The sequence below is a fragment of the Pelophylax lessonae genome (assembly GCF_965119305.1).
Source record: "Pelophylax lessonae genome assembly, chromosome: 8".
NCBI classification, from domain to species: Eukaryota; Metazoa; Chordata; class Amphibia; order Anura; family Ranidae; genus Pelophylax; species Pelophylax lessonae.
In genome coordinates this window covers 6,584,986-6,603,520 of record NC_138775.1, presented here as the reverse complement: position 1 = coordinate 6,603,520, position 18,535 = coordinate 6,584,986, and the positions used below count along the sequence as shown (strand labels likewise).

The 18,535-nt window shown below is 43.9% G+C and overlaps 1 protein-coding gene across 1 annotated transcript in view; it reads left to right on the top strand.

Moving 5' to 3' along the window:
* Positions 1 to 9,733, top strand: part of LOC309561715 (uncharacterized protein) — a gene marked incomplete at its 5' end in the record, with an annotated part of 149,264 nt that extends 139,531 nt beyond the window's left edge. The window contains 4 exon segments of the mRNA XM_082265701.1: positions 1,539 to 1,732; positions 6,000 to 6,084; positions 9,022 to 9,250; positions 9,254 to 9,733. Coding sequence (XP_082121827.1) covers positions 1,539 to 1,732; positions 6,000 to 6,084; positions 9,022 to 9,250; positions 9,254 to 9,670 — 925 coding nt within the window. The 3' untranslated portion in view covers positions 9,671 to 9,733.
* Positions 9,734 to 18,535: the final 8,802 nt, after the last annotated feature.

Sequence of the window (18,535 nt, the reverse complement as noted above, 5' to 3'; positions counted from 1 at the left end):
CCTGCTGAACCTGCCAAGAATTGAACCATCTATGGCCGGCTTAAGATTAGGGATTTCTATTGAGGTGTTTTGAGAATAGAATGTTATTTTTTCAATCCAATCTTATATGGGGTATGATTTTTATCCCTGGGTTAATATAAATATGTTATCTTACTTTTGGGATGTATGCAATCCCCGGTATTAAAAATTATTATTTACAATGTTAATTTTTGGTGTAGCTTCATTTTAATCATGTGGCAAATGTGTGATTTAATCCAGAGATCAAATGTCATGGATGATTATCAATCATTTAAAGTGGCTGTAAACCCCATTCATAAAATCTGACCTGGGCACATATATCTGTAGTGTTTATCTCTCTCCAAAAGCTCTAAGTGCTGTTTCTTTCTGCTGCTCCATTCTTCTGTTATCAGCATGATAACTTCTGACAAGCTCCCCAACACAGGAGAAAAAAGCAGCTGGAAATTTTGTCGGGGAGGGAATTTAGAGGTAGATTAAGCAGAGAGCTGGTCTATTCACATCATAGCTATGCATGTTTCTTCCATCCTCTGCCTATGTGGAGGGGGGGGGGGTTGCCTCTCCTCCAATCAGCTCACACACAGTGTATGCCCAGACTCCCCTCCCACTTCTGAAACAGGAAGAAAGATTTAACACAATCTGCACTTTCTAAAGAATGTAGAAAGGGGAAGACAGCAGATATACATGTAAAATGTATGTAGGGAGATTTGTTTAATCTCTGTGTAATATCTGAGGCTGTTCACTTCACTGGGTATAGCAGAGGGTTTACATCCACTTTAAGGATATCTGGATAACAACACATCTTATAATTTCCCATCTTACCTCATAATATTATCATATAATATATAATGTCATATATTCATATATAATATAATATAATATAATATAATATATATATATATATATATATATATATATATATATATATATATATATATATATATATATATATATAATATCACAATATTACATGCACATTATACTATATTTCTTGTCATCATAAATGAGTTCTTTATATATTAGTATGTCCTAAAAGAAAAAAAAGATTTTTAATTTATTATTTCCAATTCTGTCAATGAGGTTTAAAAAGATTTTTTATTATAGAATAGCCAAGAATATTAGGCACTTAACCTCTTGAAGATTTACCCCCCTTCATCATGACCAGGCGAAGACATTTGATTTATTTTATTTTTTTTACATTTTTTTATTGGATGTGTTTTTTAATAGAAAGGTAAATTTTTTTTTTTTTTTTTGTTTATAGTGCAAAAAAAAAAAATGTTTTGTTTGGGTACAGCGTCACATGACCATGCAATTGTCAGTTAAAGTAACGCAGTGCCTTATCGCAAAAAATGGCCTGGTCAGGAAGGGGGGGGTAAATCTTCTAGAGGGCAAGTGCCTAATAAGCCAACAGGATTCTCAGCACATTTTTGGCTGCAATGGCTCTTTAAATTATTTTCAAAGGAAACAGACCGGATAATTGAAAGCGTTGAGAATTTTATTCTTTAAATTTCATATTGGGACAGGTGTGCAGTCATCTATTCGTTGGGCCCTGGGGAGACCGCCATGTTCAACTGTAAAGGAAAGAAGGGGAAATATGTGACAGTAATCATACCGGACCGGGAGGAGATCCTTTCACTCTGTGAAGTCCAAGTGTTTGGTCTGCCCACATCCAGTGGTAAGATGTCTACAGGTTCTTACAGCATGAATGTTCTGCCTTGTATTAGTATTCTTCTCTAGAGATAATATACCTTCCTGGTAATGACTGAGACGCAACATGTAGAACATCACTTCCAGGTCCTGGTGTCACTATACCCAGCCATTATGGCGGTGAAAGACGCTAAGGGAGTGCTATCTGCACTGGAGGACAGAGGGGACTTTTAGACTCATCCTTGAAGAGAACCTGTGACCAAAAAAAAACAAAGCATCACATAAGGGATTTTTTGTCTTCTATGTAATGTGAAAAAATATAGGACAGTGTAAAAAAAAAAAATGTAAAAAAAGTGTAAAAAAATTAAAGTTAAACCCCCTCCTCCAAAATAATTTTGAGCACCCCTCCACCCCAACATACAAGCATGTACAAACATAATCAGAGCCATTTGGGGCACCTATGTATGAAAACTTTGATTGCACCACACGTTACATATTGCTGCACATATCAGAGTGAGAGCAATAATTCTAAGTCCATTATTCATGGTTAACTCTAAACTGATGACCTGGGGGGGCTTTTAAAATGTAGCCTTTACAGGGTACTGACCTTTGCCGCTACTGAATGGGTTCACACAATTTTAAGACTTCACATGTTGGCAAGGCTTGAGTCCTGCAGAAACGCATGGCAATGGCATTCCTGTACTTTTTCCACAGCAGGAACACCGTTCATGTTAGCAGCCGCGTCCTGCAGGACTGCCAGGGCAGACTGGGGACAGCAAATTTCTGCATAAGCCGGCTACCATAAGGTCCGCGCCGCAGGCAGGCTTTGCATTCTAGTTGCTCCTAAACTCTTGAGCCCGCAAATTTTTCATCCCGGCCCGCCCACTTATTAAGCTGGCTGGGCTGGGAGTTAGCTACCTATTGGCTGAGGAGGTAGCAGGAGGTGGGCTGCACCGCCTTCTATTGCCTCACAGCCAATGGATGCACAGTGCATTGTCCATTACTTTCCATGGGCTTCCTGTGGTGTTGTGGCATGGAGCTGCTCTGCAAACTGAATGAGGTGAGGAAGGAGAAAGTGTGTTATGACCCAACAGTCATTAAAAGCTGCTAAAAAGGCCTTCCTTCCTCCCTGCCTCTTTCTCCCTCCCTCCATCCCTCTTTCCTTCTTTCTCCCTCCCTCCATCCCTCTTTCCTTCTTTCTCCCTCCATCCCTCCATCCTTCTTTCTTTTTTCCCTTCTTCTTTCTTTCTCTCTGTCTGTCTGTCTCTCTCTCTGCCTCTCTCTCTGTCTCTGTCTCTCTCTCTCTCTCTCTCTCTCTCTCTCTCTCTCTGTCTCTATCTCTCTGTCTCTATCTATCTCTCTATCTCTCTGTCTCTCTCTCTCTCTCTCTCTGTGTGTCTCTCTCTCTCTCTCTTTCTCTCTCTTTCTCTCTCTTTCTCTTTTTCTCTTTTTCTCCCCCCCCCCCTCCATCCCTCTTTTTCTCTTTTTCTCTTTTTCTCTTTCTCCCCCCCTCCATCCCTCTTTTTCTCTTTTTCTCTTTCTCCCCCCCACCCCCTCCATCCCTCTTTTTCTCTTTTTCTCTTTCCTTCTTTCTCCCCCCTCCATCCCTCTTTTTCTCTTTTTCTCTTTCCTTCTTTCTCCCCCCCTCCAGCCCTCTTTTTCTCTTTTTCTCTTTCCTTCTTTCTCCCCCCCTCCATCCCTCTTTTTCTCTTTCCTTCTTTCTCCCCCCCCCCCCTCCATCCCTCTTTTTCTCTTTCCTTCTTTCTCCCCCCCCTCCATCCCTCTTTTTCTCTTTCCTTCTTTCTCCCCCCCTCCATCCCTCTTTTTCTCTTTTTCTCTTTCCTTCTTTCTCCCCCCCTCCATCCCTCTTTTTCTCTTTTTCTCTTTCCTTTCTTTCTCCCCCCCTCCATCCCTCTTTCCTTCTTCCTTTCTTTCTCCCCCCCTCCATCCCTCTTTCCTTCTTCCTTTCTTTCTCCCCCCCTCCATCCCTCTTTCCTTCTTCCTTTCTTTCTCCCCCCCCCTCCATCCCTCTTTCCTTCTTCCTTTCTTTCTCCCCCCCCCCCCTCCATCCCTCTTTCCTTCTTCCTTTCTTTCTCCCCCCCCCCTCCATCCCTCTTTCCTTCTTCCTTTCTTTCTCCCCCCCTCCATCCCTCTTTCCTTCTTCCTTTCTTTCTCCCCCCCCTCCATCCCTCTTTCCTTCTTCCTTTCTTTCTCCCCCCCTCCATCCCTCTTTCCTTCTTCCTTTCTTTCTCTCCATCCCTCTTTCCTTCTTCCTTTCTTTCTCCATCCCCTTTTATATAATTTAGTTATAAGGTCGGCCACAGACGGCTTGAAATTAGGCCAGTTCAGCAGTTCACACACTTTTTTTTTTTGAGGTGGGGGGAATCATGGGTGAGTTCCCTCACTTTTTTTCCCCAGGACTTGACCCCTGCATGTTGGGTATCTATTTACTCGGCTTACTTTTATATGTTACCACAACATTGGGTAATATCTAACGCTTCTGTATCCTAAAATTAACCCTAGTGTATTTTTTTACAGAAATTTTGTTTTTGATAACAAACCGATATGGTGTTACATTACAAATTGGAACTAAAGCTATTTTATTCTCTTGGGTGTCTGCTTTCAGTAAATACACTATACTGTCAAAAGTATTGGGACACCTGCATTTACACACACATTAATTTAATAGCATCCCAGTCTTAGTTTACAGGGTTTAATATTGAGTTGGCCCACCCTTTGCAGCTATAACAGCTTCAACTCTTCTGGGAAGGCTGTCCACAAGGTTTAGGAGTGTGTCTATGGGAATGTTTCACCATTCTTCCAGAAGTGCTTTTGTGAAGTCAGGCACTGATGTTGGATGAGAGGACCTGGCTCACAGACCTAACTTTAATTAATCCCAAAGGTGTTTCTATCAGGTTGAGGTGCAGGCCAGTCAAGTTCCTCCACTCAAAACTCGCTCTACTCTGCCCAGAAGGGCAGCATCCCTCCAGGCTGGGTCTTTTCCTCCTGGTCAAAAACTCAGCTGTTCGAGGTTGCAGCCTATTTATGCACTCCTCAGCCACCTAGTGGGCATTATCTCCCCCAGGGATTGGCTGAGACCACATGAGTATTCAGGTCCATGGTCTGCCTCTTGCATCCCACTACATTTTAGAATCCACTAGAAGGTGGGCAAAGTAGTTGAGCCTGCAGCCAGTGAGACCCAGAACAGCACAAAATAATCACAAAACCCTCCACTGATTATAGACGAGCTAAACTACAAAGAGAACATTGTTCTTGTGAAAGCTATGCTATAATGGCTTCCTGAATGAGACTTTTCCAATTATAATTTATGAGGGTAGCCTTTGTCTTGGGTCACATAATTTTCAACAGAAGAAAAACCATCAATTAGACAACAATTGGGCACTCCCTGAAAAGTATTCAGCATTACTAATTACAAAAAATCTCTCCAGATTTTTTTATGATGAAAAAGTCTATTTACATTTGAAGTGTTTGGAGGAATAGTGTAACTGTTTGGTTTGTATCTTTGAGCCCCCGTTCACACTGGGGCGACCTGTCAGGCGACCTGGTCGCCTGACAGGTCGCCTTCCATAGAGAAGCTATGGACCCGTTCTAATAGGAGCGACACAAGTCGCTCCGACTTAGAAAAAGGGTCCGGAGCTTCTTTGGGGCAACCCGGAGCGACCTGCATTGACTTCAATGTTATGAAGTCCGTGCCGGCCGCTCCGAGGTCGCGTTGCGAGCAGCGCGCCGCGACCTCGGAGGTCGCCCCGGGAAGTAGCGTCGCCCCAGTGGGAACGGGGCCAAAATGCTAATTGTATCTTTTTCTGCTTTCAGAAAATTCACTGGCGGGTATAACCAAGAAGATAGTAATGAGAGAAGGTAAATCGCTACATTTAAGACTTATCTTAGTCGACTGATCATTTGTATGTGAATATAGATGTGAAATTATGTCAAATCTTAAAGATACTCTCCAGTTGCACAGGCTGTTAGCCAAATATAGAATGTATGAATAAAAAGGTTTTGCACATGCTCGTTGAACTTGGTTGGGATGCAGGGTGAGCCTTGGGATACTCCAAATTTAGTGCAAAAAATTGCAGAGGACACTCACTGACTTAACTAGACTTATTAAGTGTAACTCCCTTTCAAACTAACAATAGCTGGACATACAACTCAGGGGACTCCAAACACAGGAGCAGTCCTAAATCAGCAACTCAATCTCAGGCCTGTACTCACAATGTCCCTGTGTACTTAAATGTCTTTTTCCAATACCTGCCAGTCACTTCTCCAGTGAGCTTCCAGGCCTGAACCTCAGTGAACCCCCTCTGAATTTGCTCCAGCTCTTTATAGAAACGAGCCCCCCCAGCTCTCCCTGAGCTGGGACCTCGATGAACTCCGGCAGCCTTCAGCTAATCTGCCCAGAAGGTTGGCTGGTTCTTCTCCTCCTGGACATGTTGCAGGCCCCAGACTATGTATAAACCCCTAAACCACCTACTGTGCATTCTCTCCCCCAGGGATTGGCTGAGGCTGCATGAATATTCAAGCCAAGGGTCTGCCTCTTCCAGCCCACTACATTTAAGAATCCACTAGAACAGTGTATTTCCACCTTTTTTTTTAGTCGAGGCACCCTTTAAGATTATAGACAATCTCAAGGCACCCTTTAAGATTATTGACAGTCTCGAGGCACCCTTTAAGATTATAGACAATCTCAAGGCACCCTTTAAAATTATTGACAGTCTCGAGGCACCCCATTCTAAAATGTAAAAACAAATTCTAATATCTTTACATAATGCAGCAACATCCACACATGTAGGACACCCAACGTTAGAGGTGATTTGTTCTTCCAAAGCAAACACACTTTTGCACACTGGTGCTGACTATTCCAATGTTTCTCTTCTCCCTCAATTTATCTCCATCAGTCAGCTAATGTCACCCCAGTACTGAGAGAGAGGGGCACAGGAGGGTCAAACAAGGATGCTGTGGAGGCAACAGACATCCTCCTTATTAATTGATGATGTCATTGGTTGTTAGGATACCAGTGTCTAGAAAGTCATAATGGTGCATAATGAAAACCCGTGGCTTTGTGTAACTAAATGGTAGGTTTGATCCACCCACTGGCTTGTATACAATTTTTTATACATTTTTAGGCATTTTGCCAAGGCACCCCTAAAAAAACCTCAAGGCACCCCAGGGTGCTTGGGCACCCTGGTTGAAAAAGGCAGCATTAGAAGGCAAGGGAGAAGTGGTTTAGCCTGCAGCCAGAACAGCCAAAAATATTCACTCTTTGTTCCACTGATTACAGAGGAGCCAAAAAGACAAAATACCTCAAAACCTCACTTATTTAGCAAGGTGCTACAAGTAAAAAAGGAGTTCAGTTTCAAAGAAAAAGCAGTTCTCAGTTTGGCATTGATTTTTTGGCTTATTCTAATTTAAGGTGGTTGTAAAGGCTGAAGTTTTTTTACTTTCTGTGTGCTGCTCCTTCCCCCCCAATACTCACCTGAGCCCACCTCTCTCGATCCAGCAATGTGCACGGGAGCCTTGGCTGTTCAGGACTCCCTCTCCTCATTGGCTGTGACAGCAGTGGGACCCATTGGCCAATGAGGAGGGAGCAGGGCCGAGCCGCGGCTCTATGTGTCTTATGGACGCATAGAGCAGGGCTCGGGAGTGAGCATGCACAAGTACCCCCATAGCAGGTGGCTTGCTATTAAGGGCACTGGTCAAGAGGGGCGAGCCAGAAGTGTCGGTGAAAGACCCGAGAAAAGGAAGGTCAGGGCTGCTCTGTGCAAAACCACGGCACGCAGCAGGTAAGTATAACATGTTTGTTATTTTAAAAAAAGCTGAACCTTTTTAAAGCACTTTAAATGTATTTAAGTCAAGTTTGGACCCCGACCCGTATTTCCTAACCCTACCACACCACCTTGAAGTTCCTCCCCCTGTTGCTTTTTTATTTTTTAAATCTTTGATGCTGTGTCCTTTTCAACATTTTCCTCCACAGCAGTGGATGGGTCCTGAAAGCCACAGAGAACATGACACTGCTCTCTGCAGCATTCCCCTATTGAGCCCAGAACAGCAGTTCTGACTCCTCCCTCTGACATTGGAGATGACAGAGTACCAAAGCCAAAGCCAGCCGGGCAATGTGAATTTTCAGAAAGGGATCTTCAAGGACCTTCTTTGCAGTATAGGTTTCTTTTAAACCACTTAAGCCCCGGAAGATTTTACCCCCTTCCTGACAAGGGCCTATTTTGTGATTCGGCACTGCCTGACTTTAACGGACAATTGCGCGGTCGTGCGACGCTGTACCTAAACGAATTTGAAGTCCTTTTTTTCCCACAAACAGAGCTTTCTTTTGGTGGTATTTGATCACCTGTGCGATTTTTTGATCATGAGCTATAAACAAAAAAAGAGCGACAATTTTTCAAAAAATAACAATATTTTTCAAATTTTTTTATATGAAATTCCCCCCCAAAAAAATGTAAAAATCAAAATTTTTTAACATTTCAGGCCAATTTGTTTTATGCTACATATGTTTGGTAAAAAAAAAATAAAAATCGCAAAAAGCGTATTTTGATTGGTTTGCGCAGAAGTTATTGCGTTTACTAACTAAGGGAAAGATATTTGTCATTCTTGTTGTTTTTTTTTTTTTAACGAGTAATGGCGGCGATCTGCGATTTTTTTTTTTTTTTTGGGCGGAACTGCGACATTGCAGCGGGCAGATCGGACCCTTGACTGACATTTTTGACACTTTTGGGGGTACCAGTGACATTACTGCAGTAATCAGTGCTATACATATGCACTGTTACTGCAAAAATTACACTGGCAGTGAAGGAGTTAACTTTATTGGAGAGGGAGGGGTTAAGTGTGTCCTAGGGGCGTGTTTCTAACTGTGATTGGCAGTGGCTACTAGTGCAAGAACAGAGATCAACGGTCCTACATAGTAGAACCGTGTGGTCTCCATTCTTGCACAGGGAAGAATGACAGGCGGCTTTGTTTACATTAGCCGCCTGCCTTTCTTCCGGTTTAACGGACGACCGCGAGTGCCCGGCGGACATCCGCCGGGCACACGCGCGGGGGGGGTCCGTGACCGCGCAGGAGCAGGAGTGCGCCTCCGGCGGTGCACGCTCGCTCTCTAGAGCCTCACAGGCCAGCTACGTAGACCTACGTCGTTTTTGCCTGTGAGGGGCTGACCGCAGCAGTAAATAGTCGTGCGGCGGTCGGCAAGCGGTTAAAACAAGGCACAAAGCCACACCTTCCTGACCAATGGCTTAGACTTTTTTGGTGTCCTCCTTGGTGTGTTTGTTTAATGGTTACCTTGGTGTGTTCTGCATCCAAAGATTAAACCTTTGTATACCATATTTACCATAGGCACCGCATTATGTTGAGCAGTCTTAATTCTTATGCATTTTCTTTAGGTCTTAGTGGAAAATCATTGGTATTTCCGGAGGAAGGTGTTCAGGATTACGCAATCTTACACCCAAGTGTGCCAATAGACTTAACTAAATTCACCCTTTGTCTCCGTGTCTCCACTGAGTTGCCCGGCCGTCGGGAGGTCATCTTATTCTCTTACTTCAATGAGCAAGATGAGTTAAACGTTTAAAGAGAATTAGACGGTCAGCTTTCCCTGTATCTCGGCAGCAGTGAACTTGCAGCAAAATTCTCTTTACCTGGCCTCAGCACCTTTGGGACACATATCTGCGTGACTTGGGAGTCTTCATCAGGCTTGACGGCCTTTTGGTTTGATGGCAAGCCCTCTGCAAGTAAAATTTACCGGAAAGGTCATCGCGTTCTTCCAGGTGGAAGGGTGATCCTGGGCCAAGATCAAGACAAATTTGGGTCCAATTTTGATGCCAAACAAAGTTTTTTAGGTGAAATTTCAGATGTCCAACTGTGGAATTATGTTTTACCTCCCCAAGCCATCAAAGCGGTCTATGAAGGAAAGTCAAAGTCTTTGGGGAACATCATTAACTGGAAATCTATTAAGTACACTTTATATGGAAATGTCATTTCAAAGTAAGAGCAAATGTATCAGTTCCAGGTTAATGTCCTGACTGTCTGTCATAATGCATTGAACTTGACTTCCACGTTCCACGTTCATCACCAACATATCAGGATATGGACAATCTGAGTTGTCTTTTGTATTTAGCATTTCAGTTCGTTCATTCACACAGTTGGTAAAGGAAGTTATATTATTCTTTGTTTTGAAAACATTCTTTTGTGGTCATTGGATATGAATCCGAATCATACTGATATTAATTACAGTCATATTGTATGTCTGATTATAAATGTATAAAAAATAAAGTGATACATTCTGAGACATTGTACTTGTCCTACAGTATCTCACAAAAGTGAGTACACCCCTCACATTTTTGTAAATATTTTATTCTATCTTTTCATGTGACAACACTGAAGAAATGAGACTTTGCTACAATGTAAAGTAGTGAGTGTACAGCTTGTATAACAGTGTAAATTTGCTGTCCCCTCAAAATAACTCAACACACAGCCATTAATGTCTTTAAAGAGCCGCCTCTGCCACCCCTCTAAAAGTGGCGCCTGGGTTCAATGGACCCAGTGGGACCCATGGTAGGGCCGGCCCTGTCCGTCAGTATATTGCTTCCTCCAGTCTGAACATAGATATCAGATATTATAGCCGCATATTGCAACCAAGAACTAGACAGGACTCGTTTAGCTGCAAAACTGGAACTCTCTATTTGAAAACTCACAGAGAATTTATACTACACAGCCAGGTGAGGCTGAGCACATTATCATATGCAAACGCAACTGTATACAGAAATATACTTAACATGCTAATTAACTCTGCACTTTAACCAGCCTAGGTGGAGTGGACAGAATGCTAGCAGGCAAACAATATGTGACACAATTAACCATGGGACAGACAAGCTAAGCAGCGAACACATAATACCCTAATAAACAGACAATAGCAGGAGGCCACCAGCAACAGACTGTCTGGCATTGAGCTCACAAAGTACAATACACATTGGCTCAAGTGTAAACACATCCCCCAATAGTTTGCTAGCAGACAATAGGTGAGTTATTTAGCACAATTAACAATTTGTGGAAGACAGGTGGTTGAGCTGATGATATTAACATCTGCTATGAATCTGACTGTGTGGAGCAGTCCTTTTTGTTAATGGGCAGCTGGGCCCTAAACAAGGACCCCAGGCATAGAGTCATGAGAGTCTGTGTGTCCTGGGAAGGAATGGACTTGAATCCAGAGTAACATTACTCCAAGGGTCCCCCCTGCATACACTTCACAAAGAGTATTGTTCCCTTAAAAGCCAGGGCCCATAGTAGGCAAAAGGCTAGCCTGCAGTTCCCTCCAAAAGCCTCTGTCCCAGGTGAGCCTTTCACAATAAGTACACCCCAAAACACATTCTGCTATGCCTCCTGAGAATAGGGATACACCACGTGTTATACTTTTACACAACCTAGATGCATTGAGGGGTCCAAAGCCCAAGGGGCACCTTTAAGCTTTCTAGGGGCATAAATTGTGCATCTAATTTCCCGACTAGCTATTAAATTTTTGGAGGTTCTGGAGCACCAGGGCAGTTAAAACACCCACAAAGTTACCCCATTTTTTAAAGCAAACTCTCCAAGGATTTTTCTGAAAGGCATAGTGAGTCTTTTTTATTAAAATTTATTTTTTTGCCACACATCTTTGGAAAATGCAGGAAAGAAAATGAAAATGTATTTATTTATTTTTTTACACAAAGGTGTCATTAAATAAGATATTTCTTACACACATCATAGACAAACTTAGAAGTGCACCCCAAAACACATTATGCTTCTCCTCCCAAGTGTGGCGATGCTACATGTGTGAGATTTCTTTATAGCCTAATACCTAACCATGCAGAGAAGCCCGAAACCCAAGGAACACCTTTATGCTTTCTAGGGGTATAAATTACACATCTAATTTCCTGACTACCTATCACATTTTTGGAGCACTGGACAGTGGAAACATCCACATTCATACTTGGAGAGTAAACACCCCACATTTTAGAGAGTAAACACCTTCAGTATTTTTTTTAGAGGCATGGTGAGTCTTTTAAAGACTTCAAGACTCAGTTTTTGGAAAATGTGGAAAGAAAATTAAATCTTTTTTTTTTTTTTTCACAAAGTTGTCAATTTAATAGGATATTTCTCTTACACAGCGTGAGCATACTTTAATTACCCCCCAAAACACATGTTAAGATAAGATACAACATGGAGTTGAAAGACTAACCTGTAACAAGATAGAGTCGCCAGAAACTATTTCTGCATGACCTACAAATTAACTATATGTGAACCGTTGTCTACCTCTAGTTGTGTCTGAGTTCTTTCTCCTTTTAGCCTTGTCTAGACAATGTAGGAATAGAAGGATGTCTGTAAGACTAGGCCCAGGATGGTAGCTATTAGGATAGACCATGGGGGGGCTTATATGCACTTTCCCCGATCTATCGATATCAGCCCCGGAACTGGCCGATATTGCCGATATTTTTGTGACGTCATTCTGCCTTCATAGGCTGCCTCCCTCGCCTTGGACAGCCTCGTCTGGAGTCAGGACTAGTCTTGCGGGAGTGTATCACAGCCATACACCCACCCACAGCAGCCCGGTGCCAGCCAGCCACCCACATCCACAGGCCCTGTACCAGACAGCCAGCCAAAGGCCCTGTACCAGCCAGTCAACCACAGGCCCTGTACCTGCCAGCCACAGGCACTGTACCAGCCAGCCACCCATAGCCCCTGTGCCAGCCACCGACCCACCACAGGGTGCCAGCCACCCACCCACCACAGGGTGCCAGACAGCCAGCCACCCACAGACAGGGTGCCAGACAGCAAGCTATCCCACAGACAGGGTGCCATAAAGCCAGCCACCCACAGGCCCTGTACCGGCCGCCCACAGGCACTGTACCAGCCAGCCGCCCACAGGCCCTGTACCAGCCAGCCACCCACAGCCCCAGTGCCAGCCACCCACCTACCACAGGGTGCCAGCCAGCCACCCACCACAGGGTGCCAGCCAGCCAGCCATCCACCACAGGGTGCCAGCAAGCCAACAAGCCAGCCACCCACCACAGGGTGCCAGACAGCCAGCCACCCACCACAGGGTGCCAGCAAGCCAGCCATCCACCACAGGGTGCCAGCCAGCCAACCATCCACCACAGGGTGCCAGCAAGCCAACAAGCCAGCCACCCACCACAGGGTGCCAGACAGCCAGCCAGCCACCCACCCACCACATGGTGCCAGCAAGCCAGCCACCCACCACAGGGTGCCAGCAAGCCAGCCATTAAGCATTAAACAAAAATTAACATGTTTAGTACCAGATTTGTGTCAAAAATGTGTCTTTATTTTTCAAAACTTTAAATGTAAAAAATATCGGCCAATACCGATACCTTGTGACCAAAATATCGGTATCGGTTTCGGCCCTGAAAAAAATGTATAAGTCTATCCTTAGTAGCTATTGTTACTGATGTGTGGGATGATGGTTACAGGCAGGTGGATAGGAAAGGACATAATGTATTGTGTCTTTAGCTAAGATTATTTCTTTTATATTATGGGGTTCTTTCATGTTATTTTTAATTATCACTTTGGCTGGTTTACGAAAATCAATTAGTATGCAAGCGTCATGCATCTGCGGTTATCACCATTTATCATTTATATGACACAATGTTATCTCAGATAATCAGAATTCCCCCTTTCCCCTGGATGTGTGCCTGGGATAGAGAATAGTGAGAATTAAGGTAGACGCTATGTAATAGACAGGACACGTAATTTGTAATGCACAATATGGCATAAAAACTGTGCGCTTCTATCCTGTACTTTGTCACTCTGCCTTTGATGCTCTGTGATTCAGTGTACACTGCTATTTACTTGATAAATCATACATAGACTGAAGATATATCTGTGCGTTGTGCGCAATGATGTCAGACATCAGCGCACTCCATCTCATGCAGGGCAGGCTGGATTTTCTGGTTTTCAGAAAACAGTATATATAATATTTTCTAAACTGTTTTTTTTTTGTCCCTATGCCCATTAAACAGCCCCTTAACACCCCCCCCCCCCCCGAAGCAGCCACACACACAATGCAGCCCCTTACACATTTTGCATATAGACAAGGCGCTGTTGCATGTAAATCTCACTTCCTGATAAATGTAATTTTAGTTTAATTATCATGATATAAAATAATGGATGTGGGGACCTTTTGGTCGGTGTGATTTTTTTTTTTTTGGGGGGGGGGGTGGGGGTTGGGGGCAGCATTTCATTCTTGGACCCAGGCAGCACAATGTCTTGGGCCAGCCCTGAGCTCTCCCCTAGTCTGTATTATCCCTGAGAAAGCAAAGAACCTCTGAACATCAGAATACCTTTTCACTCAATTTTTTTTTAGGAAGACAATATAAACCTGCACAGAAAAAAGGATATACAGTAGCCCTGGGACTTTAACCACTTCAGCCCTGGAAGGTATTACCCCCTTAATGACCAGGCCATTTTTTTGCAATTCGGCACTGCATTACTTTAACTACTTAAGCCCCGGAAGATTTTACCCCCTTCCTGACCAGGGCCTATTTTGCGATTCGGCACTGCGTGATTTTAACGGACAATTGCGCGGTCATGCAACACTGTACCTAAACGAATTTGACGTCCTTTTTTCCCCACAAACAGAGCTTTCTTTTGGTGGTATTTGATCACCTGTGCGATTTTTTAATCATGCGCTATAAACAAAAAAAGAGCTTCAATTTTGCAAAAATAACAATATTTTTCACATTTTTTTATATGAAATTCCCCCAAAAAAATGTAAAAATCTAAATTTTTTAACATTTTAGGCCAATTTGTTTTATGCTACATATGTTTGGTAAAAAAAATCGCAAAAGGCGTATTTTGATTGGTTTGCGCAAAAGTTATTGCGTTTACTAACTAAGGGAAAGATTTTTGTCATTTTTGTTGTTTTTTTTTTTAATGAGTAAAGGCGGCGATCTGCGATTTTTTTTTTGCGGGACTGCGACATTGCGGCGGACAGATCGGACCCTTGACTGACATTTTTGATACTTTTGGGGTTACCAGTGACATTACTACAGTAATCAGTGCTATATATATGCACTGTTACTGTAAAAATGACACTGGCAGGGAAGGGGTTAACTTTATTTGAGAGGGAGGGGTTAAGTGTGTCCCTAGGGGCGTGTTTCTAACTGTGATTGGCTGTGGCTTGAGGTGTAAGAACACTGATCAACGGTCCTACATAGCAGAACCGTATGATCTCCATTCTTACACAGGGAAGAATGACAGGCGGCTGTGTTTACATTAGCCGCCTGCCTTTCTCCCGCTCTAACGGACAATCGCGAGTGCCCGGCGGACATCGGGTCCGCCGGGCACACGCACGGGGGGGGGGTCCGTGAGCGAGCGGGAGCGCGCCTCCAGCGGCGCGCGCTCGCTCCCTAGAGCATCACAGGCTAGCGTTGTAGAACTACGTCGCTTTGCCTGTGAGGGACTGACTGCCGACGTAAATCGGCGTTAGGCAGTCGGCAAGTGGTTAATGGAAAATTGCTCGGCCGTGTCCTTTTTTTCCCACTGTTGGAAGAATGAGTCAGGAATCTTTCACTAAATGTAGCCATAGTAAAATATATGTGAACCTAGAAATGTAGATAGAAGTAATATTTTATATAAATCGTAGTAGTTAGAGTGATGCTTTATGATGAACCTATTTCTAGTTAATGTTCTTGTTAGAGGCTTCCACCCCCCCCCCCCTCCCCCTCACCTGCAAGAAAGGGGAGTTTGTGTGTTCTTACTTCTGCAGAAGAAAAGACCTTGAAAGATAATGGAAACAGGATGCTACATTCCAAGAACCAATTGGAACCAGTGAGATTGCCATCAGACTAAGAGATGGGCCAGCTATGCATCAAGACAGCTGGTTAATTATTAATTTACCAGAAAAAGAAGTGGACATTGATTGGATGAAATATACTATTACACCTCGGACCAGCCCAGAACACACCTATGCTTCATACATATTCATTACTATAAAAAGTTAATGTTCTATTGTTGGTTTCAGATATAGGCATAGACAGACTGCTTGTCTGAACTCTGCATTTTTCTCCATGCGCATGTAAATAAAACGGATCTCCCTTGTTTTCCAAATTCCCGGAATTCAGTATTGAGTTGGCTAATTAAGGTTAACAGATGGTCCTTCAGACCGGAAACCCCTACTGGACTGACAAGCCCGCTTTTGACGGCTGCAACAAGACTTAAGGACGAAACGCTGAAGTCAACCAAAAGACCTTTTAACCACTTTACCACTGAGTACTGGAATAGTACTGCGGCAAAGTGGCACGATCCCGTCTGGCGACGTAGACCTACGTCGCCAGACTCCTCCCCTGTAGGCGGCGCTCGCGCGCCGCCGGAGGCGCGCTCCCGCTGTTTTCATTCACAGCGGGAGTCGGGCCAGGGGAGGAGCGGCGGCGATCGCCGCTGCTCTGCCCCGATCGTCGGGGAATCCAGTTTGGAGATCCGCCCGCCTGTGTAAACAGAGCGGGCGGATCTCCTCAGTGACAGGGAGTGACAGATCGGAGTGTTCAGCATAGCTCAACCAGCGATCTGTCCCTGTCTCACACAGTCACCTCCCCCCCCACACGTCAGTAAGCACCAGGCATACATTAACCCCTCCCTCTCCAATAAAATTAACCCCTTCCCTGCCAGTGTCATTATTACAGTAACAGTGCATATGTATAGCACTGATTACTGCAGTAATGTCACTGGTACCCCCAAAAGTGTCAAAAATGTCAGTCAAGGGTCCGATCTGTCCGCCGCAATGTCGCAGTCCCGCAAAAAAAAAATCGCAGATCGCCGACATTACTCGTTTAAAAAAAAAAACACCAAAAATGACAGAAATCTTTCCCTTTGTTAGTAAACGCAATAACTTTTGCGCAAACCAATCAAAATACGCTTATTGCGATTTGTTTTACCAAACATGGGTAGCAGAGAACAAATTGGCCAAAAATTTAAAAAAAAAATTGGTTTTTACATCTTTTTTGGGGGGAATTTCATATAAAAAAATGTTAAAAATATTGTTATTTTTTCTAAATAAACGCTCTTTTTTTGTTTATAGCGCAAAAAGTAAAAATCGCACAGGTGATCAAATACCACCAAAAGAAAGCTCTGTTTGTGGGAAAAAAAGGACGTACATTTCGTTTGGGTACGGTGTCGCATGACCGCGCAATTGTCAGTTAAAGTCGCACAGCGCCGAATCGCAAAAAGTGGCCTGGACGTAAGACAGCAAAATGCTCCGGTGGTAAAGTGGTTAAGCAACCCTACAGTCTCAGCACCATGCACTGTCTTGACATCATAAATCCCTCTCATGAATTACTGCCTGTTATTTCTAATATTTCCCATACCTGGCAGTTGCATTTAAGTACATGAACACACCCTCATTCACTACTACAGTGTGTATGACATGTTTGCAATGAATTTTTTTTTTCCGATAATCAGTCTGTTGCAAAATCGGCGCCGCAGACCAACTATTTGGACATTCAACCGATCAGATGAATGGTGGGATGTGATTGTTCCAGGATTCACACACACACACAGTGGGTGCACAACTTCAGGATGTCTGAAGAAACATTTCTGTTCCTTTGTACCAAGCTGTATCCAGCAATGTTAAAACAGGATACAAACTTCCGAGTGTGTGTTCCCCTGAAGAAAAGAGTTGCAATTGCACTATGGAAGCTGGCAACCAACAGCGACTACAGAAGTATTGGCCATCTTTTTGGTGTCAGCAAAACAACAGTGTGTCGGTGTGTGCAGGATTTCTGTGAGGCCGCCTGCTCTTTGTTATGCCCCGTACACACGTACCGATCATCGGCCGAACGATCGGCCGTCTTTTGTCCAGGGCTGTCGTGTCTGTTGAAAACTCCAAAAGACTGCACACGAATTTTGTCGGCCAATAACAGCCGACTGCAGAAGTGATGTCATGTGATGGTTAACTTTCCTTGTCTTTTTTCTTTTCTGAGCATGCCCAGTCTTGCAAATCTGCTGTCTGTCAGCCGAATTCTGTACTGACTGGCGAACAATCGGCCGTTCTGGTGTTGGTCAACAAAAATTTTAAAGCATGCACATCAGATTCTATTCGGCCAAAAGTGCGCTGTCGGCTGTCAGAAGCATCATACTAACAAGCCTACAATCGGCCGAACGGTCGTCGGCCGAATATTTACGGCCGACATTCGGTACGTGTGTACGGGGCATTCGTTTCCAAACAGATTTGTTTCCCTGACCAGCAAAAGCTTAAAGAAATGTCAGACTACTTTGAGAATCGATGGGGACTTCCTATGTGTGTTGGTGCCATTGATGGGTGTCACATACCCATTATTGCCCCAAAGGAGTACTGCTGTGATTACTTTAATAGAAAAGGCTGGCATTCTATCATTGTTGTTGGATTGTTTTGGAGTGTATATGCAGGAATGGCTGGGAGTTTGCATGATGCTCGTGTCCTGAGACTGTCCACATTGTGGGAGTTAGTGGAGCGAGGATGCCTTTACCCAGCTTGCACCAGGAACATCGGTGGCGTGAATGCTGGCTATTATGTGCTAGGAGACTCTGCCTATCCTTTGTTGAATTGGCTCCTAAAACCATTTCCCGACAATGGCCGACTGACAGAAGAACAATTGACCTACAACAAGAAAGTGTGCAGGGCTCGGGTGGTGGTAGAAAATGCTTTTGGGAGGCTTAAGGGCAGGTGGCGGTGCCTTATGAAGAGGAATGACAGCGACATTGAACTGGTGAAATCCATGGTGTTGACTTGTTGTGCTCTGCACAATCTTTGTGAAAGTCATGGAGAGGATTACCAACAAGAATGGGATACACCTGTAGCAGCAGAGCCTGTTGTGCCACTGGCACAGGA